The sequence below is a fragment of the Natator depressus genome, chromosome 13, assembly GCF_965152275.1.
Source record: "Natator depressus isolate rNatDep1 chromosome 13, rNatDep2.hap1, whole genome shotgun sequence".
NCBI classification, from domain to species: Eukaryota; Metazoa; Chordata; order Testudines; family Cheloniidae; genus Natator; species Natator depressus.
In genome coordinates, this window is record NC_134246.1 from 37,022,716 (window position 1) to 37,035,572 (window position 12,857).

The following is a 12,857-nucleotide window of genomic DNA, read 5'->3' on the forward strand; positions in this document are numbered from 1 at the left end:
CAGCTCAATACAATAAAAGCGTGTCTGATTCGGGGGGGGGGGGCGGGAGTGAAGGCACAGGCTGAGCAAGTGGGGATGGGAGAGAGAGGGAAAGGGGGGGAGGGGGATGGAAGGTTGAGTAGGGTGACAATACTGCCCCTAGTGGCCATTACACAGTACAGCCGCCCCTTCCCCGTCCCCACCCTCTGCTGCCCCCTAGTGTCCATTATATAGTATAGCCGCCCCTCCCCCACCCCACCCTCTGCTGCCCCCTAGTGCCCATTATATAGTATAGCCGCCCCTTCCTCTCCCCACCCTCTGCTGCCCCCTAGTGCCCCTTATACAGTATAGCCGCCCCTTCCCCACCCCACCCTCTGCTGCCCCCTAGTGCCCATTATACAGTATAGCCGCCCCTTCCCCACCCCACCCTCTGCTGCCCCCTAGTGCCCATTATACAGTATAGCTGCCCCTTCCCCACCCCACCCTCTGCTGCCCCCTGGTGCCATTATACAGTATAGCCGCCCCTTCCCCACCCCACCCTCTGCTGCCCCCTAGTGCCCATTATACAGTATAGCTGCCCCTTCCCCATCCCTACCCTCTGCTGCCCCAGTGCCCATTATACGGAATAACAGTCACGGGATAATTACTGCTGGCCTGTTTGGGGTTAGCTGCTGTGGGTTTAAAGCAGGGGTGGGCAAACTGCGGCCCGTGGGCTGGATCCAGCCTCTCAGGGCTTTGGATCTGGCCTACAGGATTGCCAGACCCCGTGGTGCCGCAGGCCCCGCACCGACCTCGGAAGTGGCTGGCACCACAGCCCTGGGGCCCCGGAGGGGGGCAGAGGGCTCTGTGCATTGCCCTTACCTCCAGGCCCCGCCCCCTGCAGCTCTCTTTGGCCGGGATTGGGGAACCGCGGCCAATGGGAGCTTCGGGGGAGGTACCTGGAGGCGTGGCAAGGGCAACATGAGGAGCCCTGTGCCCCCAACTCCCCCAGGGGCTGCTTCCTGGAGTGGTGTGGCGTGGGGCCAGGGCAGGCAGGGAGCCTGCCTTGGCCCCGGTGCGTGCTGTTACCACCACGGAGCCCAAACACCTCCTGCCCCCTGCCCCCCAACTCCCTGCCCTGAGCTCCCTGCTGCACCCTGCACCCCAGTGCACCCCAACTCCCTGCTCTGAGCCCCCTGTTGCACCCTGAATCCCCCTGCAACCAAACCCCCTTCCCTGAGCCCCCTCATACAGCCCGCACCCCTCCTCTGCCCCAATCCCTTGCCCTGAGCCTGTTCTCGCAGACTGCACCCCCTCCCGCACCCCAACCCCCTGCCCTGGCCCTCCATACAATTTCCCCACCCAGATGTGGCCCTCGGCCCAAAAAGTTTGCCCACCCCTCGTTTAAAGGCCCAGCCCTTGCTCTGGACGCGGGGTGGTGCAATACAGGAGCAGAGAGACCCTCCTGGCGTCCAGTGGAAGAAGTAATTTATCACCGACACACGACGACGTGTGTGCAAGGGTGACAGGGGCTCAGGGTCTGAGCAGGGCTCCTGGCTGATCTGTCTGGGTGGGTGACTAATGTGTGCAACTAGGATCCCAGACTGGGAACAGAGTCGGGGGGCAGGACAAATGGGGTGGGGGGCAAGTTAGAAGGAAGGACTGGAGACAGGGAGAAGGAAAGAATATCAATTGATTGACCAAATTCGTCTCTCTGCACCCATGCACTGCACATTTATCTGCCTGTGTCCCTACACACCTTCCCTCCCTCCCTCCCTATCACTACCTGTGTGTCCCAACACACCTTCCCTTCTTCCCTCCCTCCACATCTCTGCCTATCTGTCCCTACACACCTTCCCTCCCTCCCAATCTCAGCCGGTGTGTCCCTACACACCTTCCCTCCCTCCCAATCTCTGCCAGTGTGTCCCTACACACCTTCCCTCCCTCCCAATCTCTGCCAGTGTGTCCCTACACACCTTCCCTCCCTCCCAATCTCTGCCAGTGTGTCCCTACACACCTTCCCTCCCTCCCAATCTCTGCCAGTGTTTCCCTACACACCTTCCCTCCCTCCCAATCTCTACCTGTCTGTCCCCACACACCTTCCCTCCCTCCCAATCTCTACCTGTCTGTCCCTACACACCTTCCCTTCTTCCCTCCCTCCCAATCTCTACCTGTCTGTCCCAACACACCTTCCCTCCCTCCCAATCTCTACCTGTCTGTCCCCACACACCTTCCCTCCCTCCCAATCTCTACCTGTCTGTCCCTACACACCTTCCCTCCCTCCCAATCTCTGCCAGTGTGTCCCTACACACCTTCCCTCCCTCCCAATCTCAGCCGGTGTGTCCCTACACACCTTCCCTCCCTCCCAATCTCTACCTGTCTGTTCCTACACACCTTCCCTCCCTCCCAATCTCAGCCGGTGTGTCCCTACACACCTTCCCTCCCTCCCAATCTCTACCTGTCTGTCCCCACACACCTTCCCTCCCTCCCAATCTCTACCTGTCTGTCCCTACACACCTTCCTTCCCTCCCTCCCAATCTCTACCTGTCTGTCCCTACACACCTTCCCTCCCTCCCAATCTCTACCTGTCTGTCCCCACACACCTTCCCTCCCTCCCAATCTCTACCTGTCTGTCCCTACACACCTTCCCTCCCTCCCAATCTCAGCCGGTGTGTCCCTACACACCTTCCCTCCCTCCCAATCTCTCTCCTGGGCTTTTCTTCCCCTCCCGCTGCGCTGCCAGCCCCGCCCCAGGCGCGGGAGGGGACGGGCCGGGGGGCCAAGGGGCGGTGTGGGAGGCCCGAGGGGGAAGTGACGAGCTCGCAGGCGAAGGGAAAGGCGCCGCGGCTGGAGGCGGAAGCTCGGAGCGGTGCTGGGGGCTGCAGGTCTGAGGTCAGGGGCGCGAGTCCCCCCGTGCTGGCACCCGGGAATGAAGGGAGGGGAGAGGTCCAGTGAATGGGGGGCAGGGCTGGGCATGGGGGGGCTGCGGGTCGGGAGGGGGGGGCACCGGCAGGGCGGGGGGGTACCGGGGCTGGGCATGGGGGGGCTGCGGGTCTGGAGTGAGGGGCACCGGCAGGGCGGGGGGGTCCCCGGGCTGGGCATGGGGGGGCTGCGGGTCGGGAGGGAGGGGCACCGGCAGGGCGGGGGGGTCCCCGGGCTGGGCATGGGGGGGCTGCGGGTCGGGAGGGAGGGGCACCGGCAGGGCGGGGGGGTCCCCGGGCTGGGCATGGGGGGGCTGCGGGTCGGGAGGGAGGGGCACCGGCAGGGCGGGGGGGTCCCAGGGCTGGGCATGGGGGGGCTGCGGGTCGGGAGGGAGGGGCACCGGCAGGGCGGGGGGGTCCCCGGGCTGGGCATGGGGGGGCTGCGGGTCGGGAGGGAGGGGCACCGGCAGGGCGGGGGGGTCCCCGGGCTGGGCATGGGGGGGCTGCGGGTCGGGAGGGAGGGGCGTCCTCTCACGCTGTCCCAGCGCAGGGATGGCCGAGTGGGTGGAGTTCCGGGAGCGGATCCCCCGGGAGTGCCTGGAGGGGATGCAGTTCATCGCCGCCGGTGGGTTCGGCACCATCTACCGGGCTCAGCACCGTGACTGGCGCATCCCCATTGCCGTGAAGAAACTGAGCCGGTAAGAGGGGTGGGTCTCTCTCTCTCTCTCTCTCTCTAGCCTTTTTTCCTTCACTCTCTTTCTCTTTTTTCTCTTCCTTCCTGTGCTTCTTTTTACTTTTCCCCATCCCCCTCTCCCCTTCATTCCCCCTTCTCTCCTGTTCCTTTCATCATGTTTCTTTGTCCATCTCTCCTTCACCCTTCTGTCCATTCCTCTCTTATTATCCTTCCATCTCTCCATTCCCTCTTTCTATCCTTCCATACCTCCCTTTTCCTCTTCCCTGCATGGAGTGGAGCCCATTATCTCTTCCTATCCTTCCATCTCTATTATCTCCCTCTCTCCACTATCTCTGTCCTTCCATACCTCCATTTCCTCCTGCCCTCTGTAGTCTCTGTCCCTCCACTCTCCCATTCCCTCCTCCCATCTCTCCATTTTCCCACCTTCTGTTTCTCCTTCTTTCTTTCTTTTCACTTCCTCCCTCCTTCCTCCACTCTCAACTTTCCCCATCCTTCGTTCATCTCTCCACCCCCCACCTGCAGTGATACCTGCAGCCGTGAAGAGCTCCTGGAAGAAGCCCGGGCCATGGACAAAGCTCGCTTCATCTACATCCTGCGGCTCTTCGGCCTCTATGAGGAGGAAGAGGAGGGCTGGGACTGTGGCCCCCGGCTGGGCATTGTCATGGAGTACATGGAGAATGGCAGCCTGGCCAGTTTGCTGGAGAGAGTCCAGCCAGTCCCCTGGCCCCTGCGCTTCCGCCTCCTCCACCAGGTGGCGCTGGGCATGAATTACCTGCATGGGCTTCACCCACCATTACTGCACCTGGACCTCAAACCCAGCAATGTCCTGCTGAATTTGGAGCTGCACGTCCGGGTGAGAAAACCCCTCCCCTCCTCATCAGCCAATCCTGGGTCAGAGCCGGCAACCCCTACAAGGGAAAGGCCCTGCGTCCCATTCCCCACCCCACTGATCCAGCCACTCCCTTGCCCTAGGGCTGCGTAGCAGCCAGCGCCCCCTAGAGGAGAAAGGCCATGTGTCCCATTCCCTGCCCCCCAGCTATGCTTTTCTCTCTTCCCCACCAGTTGGCAGACTTTGGACTATCGAAGTTCAAGCGAGTGACGACCAAGCAGGGAACGGACAGATCCAGGGATGAGGATGACTATGGGGGTACCCTGGAGTACATGCCCCCCGAATCCCTCATAGACATCAACTACAAGCCAACGCCAGCCACGGACATATACAGGTAAAGGAACCCCAATGCCCCAGTGAGGCACTGGGGGTGCTGTGCTGCAGGGAACAAGGCAGGAGGTTCAGTAGGGGGCGCTCTCCCCTTTCAGTCAGTCCTGACCACAATGACCCATAGCGACATTAGGGGGCGCTGTGCTGCAGGGAGCTGTGTAGGGCGCGCTCTCCCATCCCATGATCCCAACCTGCCTCCTCTTTCGCCTCTGCAGTTATGCCATCCTCACCTGGTCCGTGTTAACCGGTCAACAGCCTTACCCAAGTAAGTCCTATTCCTGTCTTTTAACTATACCTTTCTTTTGAGCCAAACTTGTCTTGGGATTCAGGGGCTACTCAGGGTTTCCTGGGAATAGAAACAAAACAAACACCACCTCTGAACTGAAGGGGAATCCCTTCTATCCCAGCAGTATAGGATTTACGGCTCATACAGGTGCAGTTTTCAATCTGTCCACTAGAGGTCAGTGAGCTGTGATAGCCATAAACCCTGTGTTGGTATAACCCATAAACCCTGTATCAGTGGGATAAAAAGAGAGGAGAAGTGTGAAAAAGGAAGGGTAGTTGGCTAGAGACATAGTTGGGTGGAAGGATAGTTTATTAGAGCGGAAGGGATGGGGGGAGAATATGGGGGTGGATAGACAGGACTGAAGTTGGATGGGTAGGTGGATAATAGGGTTAGTGGGAAAATGATATTTTCCATCCAAGAATTTCAAAAGAAATTATCATTAATATGGGGGGCACTCCCCTTGCAGGCAGTGCTGGCCCCACTACCCACAGTGTGCCACCTGGGGAATCCGTGGTATAGGGAGCAGGGCAGGAGGCTCAGTAGGGGGCGCTGTTCCCTCAAAGTCAGGTGTTCAATTCTGTTTTCTATCCTGAGTTCTGGGAGGGCAGGGGGGTCCAGTGGTTAAAGCAGGGGGAGTGCTGGGGGCCAGGACTCCTGGGTTCTATCCCCAGTTCAGGGAAGGGAACGGGGCCTAGAGGGTTAGAGCAGGGATGCTGGGAGCTAGGACTCCTGGATTCTATCCCCAGCTCTGGGAGAGGAGTGGAGCCTGGTGGAGCAAGGGGGGATGGGACCCAGGACTCCTGGGTTCTATCCACAGCTAAGCTATGCGGCCTGGGGCAAATTACTTCAGCCACCTGTTGCCTCAGTTTCCCCAGCCATGAAACAGGATTTAATTGGTCTCTCTTGACTGTAAAATCTTTGTGACAGGGACTACCTCTTACAGGCTCCTTATAAAGAGTTGGGGAAGAGGCCCAGTTATGCCCATTTGAAAATCTCTGCCCACCTCTGGGAGTTCAAATCCCAGAGGCTCTGAGGGGGTATGGCTAGGGGATCTCAGCGGCGAGATGCTTTACGAAACATGGCTGGGAGCTCAGTGACATTTAGGCACCTGAAATCAAAGGCGATTCAGGGTAATTCCCTTAAGCTCCTGGTAAATTCCAGCTGACCTGCCCCACTCCTGGCCCCTGTAGTAAATAATCATTAGGGCTAAGTTTTTGTCACGGATATTTTTATTAAAAGTCAGGGACAGGTCACGGGTAATAAACAAAAATTCCCAGCAGCCCATGACCTGTCCCCGACTTTTACTAAAAATATCCCTGACAAAAGGGTAGGTGGGTTCAGCACCCATGGCTGCTGGGGCTCCTGGGTCCCCCACGGATGTGGTGCATGGGAGCTTCGATGTCCCTCTGCCCCGGGGCTGGGCTGCTGCGGGGTCCCCTCGCCCTGCGCAGCTGGTAGCTGCCGGGGCCTCAAGCTGTGGCCACCGTGGCTGCAGCTGGGCAGCTGCGTGGGGTCCCCCCGCCGCCCGTGGCGTCTGGGCAGCTGCGGGGTCCCCCCACCAGGTTGGGGGCTGGGAGCTGTGGGGACGGAGCTGGCTGGGAGCTCCAACCTGATGGCAAAAAATGTTACGGAGGTCAATGGAAGTCTCAGATTCGGTGACACTATTGTAGCCTTAATAATCATATCTCTGACTCACCACAAGGGGGCAGTGTCTGTGCACAGCTGTTATGTCTCTGACTCGCCACAGGGGGGCAGTGTCTGTGCACAGCTGTTATGTCTCTGACTCGCCACAGGGGGACAATGTTTATGTATGACCCTTATGTTCCCCTTGTCTTCGCGGTCCAGATCTCTTCCCAAAATGCATGAGCTCCCTGCTCCGAATGCACATCCCCCGGGGCCAGAGACCTGACCTGGAGGAGCTGGAGGAGGTCACAGGAGTGGAGGGCCTGGAGGACATGAAAGAGTTAATGAAGAGATGTTGGCACAATGACAGCTGGGAAAGACCCACTTTTAAAGGTAAAGTCCATTCCCCTGCGGTGCGGTCAGTGCTGATGGGGGCACTGTGCTGCAGGGGGTGGCTGGGGGCTCAGTACAGGGTACCAGGCTGCAGGGAGTGGGTCAGGGGCTCAAGAAGGGGCGCTCTCCCCTGGCAGTCTGTGCTGGCCCCAATGCCCCACCATTAGGGGGTGTCATACTGCAGTGGAATCCCTCACCCCTCCTGTCTTTCGCCTGCAGACTGCAGCAACAAGACAGAGAAGATTTTCTCCTGCCACAAGTCCTGGATCGTGCCGGCTGTGCGTCAGGTCCAGGATGTGCTGGTGAGGCGCAGCCGGCTGTGGTTCCGAGTCCATCCTCTGCATCACCACAGCTGGCCACGAGTGGCAGCTCCATCCTAGCAGAATATGACGTCCAGGGCTTAAATAGCCCCAATTCCAAGCCAGACCCAGGGGCTGAGGATAAATCTCCCATCTCCCAACACATGATTTAAGTAATTCAATCCCTGATATTCTCAGCACCTGCCACAAGGGGGTGGTGCTGCACCAGAAGAGAAATCAGACTATTTCACTATCTCCATACACATCTTTCTGCCTGTCTAATCTATCTATCCCTCAATACACCCCATCATCCATCCATCCATCTATCTATCTAGATAGATAGATAGATGGGTGTGTATGGGGATATCTATAAATGGATGGATGAATGGATGTGCCTGGAGATAGATGGATGGATGGATGGATGATGGAGTGTATGGGGGATAGATATATTAGACAGACAGACAGATGGGTGTATATGGGGATAGATAGATATCCCCATACACACATCCCCATACGCACCCATCTATCTATGTATCCATCTATCCCCATACACACCCCATCTGTCTGTCTATCCAGTCCTGACCCCAAAATTGTCACCCCAGATGATGATGACCAGTTCTCCCAGCTATGAGTCCAGACCATCAGTAAGCGTCCCTAGACCTGCTGCGACTGAGAGCTCCCATCTCCATGCCTCTCCTCCATCTTCCCTCGGGGTCTCAGAGAAATTCCACACACTTCGCTATGAGAATCATCCACCCAGAGAAAACGGTAAGTGGGGTTCCCGTCCCCCTTCCAAACTATCTGCATCAGGCACCAGCCGGTGAAATTCTGGGTATCAAGGGAGTCTACTCTGGTGTCATGACAGGAAATCCCACCTCCAAGATAAAAGGGCAGGAATTCCCGCCTCCAACAGGTCCATAGATGGACTTCCACATCGGCTATGACTGTGTGAGAATTCCCACCTCTGATGTGACAGAGCAGGAAGTCCCAGCTCAAGAGTGGCAACCCCAGAAGTCCTGTCTCTGATGTGGCATGAGGTGACATAGGAAGTCCTGCCCAACAAGGTGGCTGTGGGGAAGATTCACCTCCAGTGTGGCAAGGCAGGAAGTGTTGCTTCCAGTGTCACAGGACAGGAAGTTCCACCCAAAATGATGGCATTAGGGGAAGTCCTGCCTCCCGAGTTACTGGGCAGGAAGTTGTGTTTCCAGTGTAACAGGATAGGCTTTGACATGCTAAATGGTGACAATGGAGAAAGTCCCGCCTCCAGAGTGACATGACAGAAAATCCTGCCTCCAAGGTAGCAGGACAGGAAGTGCCAACACAAGAAGTCCCGCCTCTAGAATGTCAACACGGGAAGTCCTACCCAAAACAGGTGGCAATAGAGGAAATTCCAGTCCCAGAGTGCCAATACAGGAAGTCCCGCCTCCAGAGTGGTGCGACTTCCTGAGCTGGCTGTTGCGGCTAATTTCCCTGCCTGAGGGTCTTGGATGTTTGCAGAAGGGTAGAGGGGCGCACGGGTTCCCGTAAGCTGATCCAGGGGGGTGTCTTTATGTCCCTCAGAAGCTGTGCCCAGGAGAAGCATGAGGGAGACGGAGCATCAGCAAGAACCTGGTACCCCTCAGCCCTGCAGTGTAAGCATGGGTCCTAGGCAGGTAAATGTCTGCCATCGCTCCCTCCCTGGGGTGGGCTCAGCAAGGCGTGCCCGTGTTCTCCTTTCGCAGTCAGTGCTGGCACCCAGCGCCCAAGAGTGGCATCAGGGGGCACAGTGCCACAGGGAGCCATGTGGGGGCACCACCCCTTGCAGTCAGTGCTAGTCCTAATGCCCAGGGCTGGCTACACCTCAACACTGGGTGAGCAATCCCCAGGCAGTGCTGCTCTGTGGCTGTTACGCAGCCAGTGCACCCCACCCCAGAGGGGCTGCATCTCAGTGCCAGGTGAGGGGTTCCCATAGAACCAGCCCCTGTACCCCTCCGCACAGGGGCCCCATCTCTGCACTGGGCGAGGGGTTCCCATATGAACAGCTCCCATGCCCCACCCCAGAAGGGCTGCGTCTCAGTGCCGGGCAAGGGGTCCCTGTAATTTATATCTGTAGGGATCTAGTGAGACGTAGCATCCAGGATCCATGTGATTCTCTCTTCTCTTTCAAGGGAGCAGAAGGACCCAATAATGGAGAATTTGGCTCCCCCAAGACAATCCCATCACAGTTGAGACCCTCAGGTACCATGGGGCACATCCAGGGAGAGGGGAGGCCGGGCTGGAGGACTGAGGGGGCAATCCAGGAGGAGGGGGTCAGACCCGAGATGGGATGTTACCCCGCTATTGCAGTACCCTCATTTCACTGCAAAGTAGCAGCTTTTCACTACCATTAATACAGGATGAGGGACAGAGACCAATACTAAGAAACTCCCCTTTAAAAGCCCACTTGAAGGAAAAGTGTGCATGACATTTGGCATCTGGCAGTGAGAAACTTCACCCTTAAAGGGAAAGTTCCACAGTGCGGAATGGGTCCCTGTGTTTGACAACGAGAAACTCCCCTTTAAGAGAAAGTTAAAGGAAAAGTGTTCATGAGGACCAAAGTCTGGCAGTGAAGAACTCTGCTCTTAAAGGGGAAGTTTCTATGAGGAACCAACTCCGGCAGAGAGAAACTCCGCCGTTAAAGAGAAAGTGTTCACAAGGGCAGTGAACAAGTGGGCGTGCATCAGGGATGGCTAAGAGGATGCATCTTGGTGGGGATAGAGTCTGGCAGTGAAAAATCCCAACCTTAAAGGGGAAGTGCTCATGAACCCTAATTTTTCTTTCCCACCAGACAATGAGCCGAGGCCCTTCTTTTCCATCCAGTCCCAACCACCTCTCCCCACCCAGGGGCCGGAGCAACCCATGTTCTCATTCCAGCAACCGGTGAGGGGGTGCCCCCACCCGGGGAAGGGGGAGAGGTTAGGGATGCAGGGCAATAGAGAGAAGAGGGGGATGGGAATATAGGGGATTATGGGATCAGGATGGGAGCCGGGAGGTAGAAGGGGCTGTTGGGGTGGAGCTGGAGGTGGTGCTGGAAGGGAATGAGGGAGGGGGATCTACAGATGGGGAAAGCAGGGGAGGGGATGTAAGAGGATGGTGTGGGGGGGAGGGAGCTATGGGCAGATGAAGGGGAGGAGGAGGGGTATAAGGGATGGGAACTGTGGAATGGAAAGGATGGATCATGGGGATAATGGCACAGAGGGAAAGAGCAGGGTCTTTGTTCCCGTCCCAGCTGACTAACCCATTCCCCTCCCCCATCTGTCTTTCAGTCTCAGCCACCTGCCTATGGGTTCTCAGGTGAGCCCCTGCACTCGGGACAGCGGCAATGTACTTGGCTGGCCCCCAGGGGGAACCTGCTCCCTCATAAATGAGCACTAAGACTCTGGCAGCCCCAGATATTTGGGGTAGGGGTGGGGGTCCCTTCTATTTGTTGCCCCCAGAACAATTCTTTGGTTTTAAGCATCTGAGAGAGTGAAAGAGAGAATACATCCGTCCATCCTTCCCCATACACACACACATCGATCCATCTCATCCATCCGTCCCCATCCACACCCATCCATCTGTGCATCTATCCATCCATCCCCATCCACACCCATCCATCCTTCTGTGCATCCATCCCCATACACGTCCATCCGTGCATCCATCCATCCCCATACACGTCCATCCGTGCATCCATCCATCCCCATACACGTCCATCCATCCATCTCATCTGACTATCTATCCTTATGTGCACCCTCTGTGTCTACATATCCACCCCCATACGCCCCCCTCTTCTCTCTCCACACAAATGCTTTTCTTTCTTTCTTACCCTTCACTTTATTGGGTCTCCCTCTCTCCCGCAGGTAGCAGCATACATATTGTTGGTCCTTGCTCAGGAATACAGATTGGCCACAACAACAGCATGAAAGTGACCAAGGTGCAAGTAGAGAAGAGGAGGAAGAAATAATGGCTCCTTCACCTCTGATCTCTAGATATGTGTGTGGAGCACCCCAGCCCTCCCTGCCCCCAGCAGAGGACACCCCCCCCCCCCCCCCGGTACGCACCACTTCCCTCTGCGGGGGCACTGTGAAACTCGGCCCCACACCGTCCTCTTCCCCATTCCCAGCTGCCCACCCCCCCTTGCAGTGGGGGGCAGGGGGGATTACAGCCCTGGGAGCTGGAATCTCTGGCCACGGAGGACTTTTGTAGCTGCTGCATTAAAGCAACAATGAGACTAAAACAAGCCCGGCTTTGGGATGAGTCGTCTGGTTTCTCAGAGGCGTGAGTGGAGGAAAGAAGGCAGCTGGATGATGCCAGCCCAGCAGTGACTGACATGGCCCAGCCCAGCCTGTCCTCTGGAGATCTCAGAGTGCCTGTGGGACAGGTGCTCTCTGCTGTCGAAGGCCCGGGCCTGGCCGCCAAACAGAAGCAGCCTGGAAATGGAGAGTGAAATCTAGAGCTGGGCAGAATGATGTACCTGTGGAAAAGGCAGTTTACACCAAGTTGAAATTTTCCACAGAAAAATTTTGATTTTGCCATAAATTTTTAATTTTCCATCGGGAAAATTAAAATGAAGTATTTAATCTCGGGTTTGTTCCACCAAATCAGAATATTTCATTTTTTAAAAAATGATCTGAAACATTTCATTTGGAATCAGTTCAACAAAATGTTAAACTGCTTTTCCTACCTGTGCATTGGTTTATGGGAGTTGTAGTTCAAGTCTCAATTCTCTCCTCTGGATCTTGGCTCCCTGAAGGGCTGCGTGTCCTATCACAGGTTTCAGAGTAGCAGCCGTGTTAGTCTGTATTCGCAAAAAGGAAAGGAGGACTTGTGGCACCGTAGAGACTAACCAATTTGTTTGAGCATAAGCTTTCATGAGCTACAGCTCACTTCATCGGATGCATACTGTGGAAAATACAGTGGGGAGATTTATATACACAGAGAACATGAAACAATGGGTGTCACCATACACACTGTAAGGAGAGTGATCACTTAAGATGAGCTAAAACCAGCAGGAGAGCAGGGGAGGGGGGAGAAAACCTTTTGTAGTGATAATCAAGGTGGGCCATTTCCAGCAGTTGACAAGAACATTTGAGGAACAGTGGGGGGGAATAAACATGGGGAAATAGTTTTTGGTTTTTTTTCTCCTATAAAGCAACTTGGATTTGCTTCTGATTGAGCTGTTTGGAGCACCATGGGAATCACAAGACTCAGTGCATTGTGGGAGATGTAGTCCAGGCAGGGACTACATAAGGGAAAATAGAGGCCTGAACTACAACTCCCAAAAGGCAGGGGTGTGCACAAGAGGGTCAAGCAGGGGCACGCCTCCCCCCCGCCCTCCAATCATCGGAGGCACAGAACTCTTCCAGGCCCAGGCCACGGTGGCAGGGAGAGTGAGATCCTCCTAGCCCCAGGGCTGTGGGGAGGACAGCGAGCTCCTGCCAGAGCCGGGGGAGTGGGGATACAGACC

At 56.6% G+C, this 12,857-nt stretch overlaps 1 protein-coding gene across 6 annotated transcripts; it reads left to right on the forward strand.

Annotated features, from left to right (window-relative positions):
* The first annotated feature begins 2,730 nt into the window (after window positions 1-2,730).
* Window positions 2,731-11,428, forward strand: RIPK3 (receptor interacting serine/threonine kinase 3). Of its 6 annotated transcripts, none has more exons than XM_074969272.1 (13): window positions 2,732-2,843; window positions 3,430-3,577; window positions 4,096-4,426; window positions 4,636-4,796; window positions 5,008-5,057; window positions 6,924-7,094; window positions 7,314-7,396; window positions 7,996-8,161; window positions 8,954-9,045; window positions 9,541-9,610; window positions 10,200-10,291; window positions 10,678-10,705; window positions 11,251-11,428. In XM_074969272.1, the coding sequence occupies exons 2-13, from the start codon at window positions 3,432-3,434 to the stop codon at window positions 11,352-11,354; spliced, it is 1,494 nt and encodes a 497-aa protein (XP_074825373.1). In that variant the 5' UTR covers window positions 2,732-2,843; window positions 3,430-3,431; the 3' UTR covers window positions 11,355-11,428. The 6 variants fall into 6 exon arrangements, with proteins under 6 accessions (XP_074825376.1, XP_074825373.1, XP_074825375.1 ...); XM_074969274.1 differs by having other exon boundaries at window positions 8,954-9,024; XM_074969273.1 differs by having other exon boundaries at window positions 2,774-2,850.
* Window positions 11,429-12,857: the final 1,429 nt, after the last annotated feature.

Bases quoted from the DNA above. Each gene is read 5' to 3' on its own strand.
- RIPK3 (XM_074969272.1), top strand. From the start codon at position 3,432: ATGGCCGAGTGGGTGGAGTTCCGGGAGCGGATCCCCCGGGAGTGCCTG. The intron at 4,797-5,007 runs GTAAAGGAACCC...TCGCCTCTGCAG, and splicing joins CCAGCCACGGACATATACAG to TTATGCCATCCTCACCTGGT. The intron at 5,058-6,923 runs GTAAGTCCTATT...TTCGCGGTCCAG, and splicing joins CGGTCAACAGCCTTACCCAA to ATCTCTTCCCAAAATGCATG.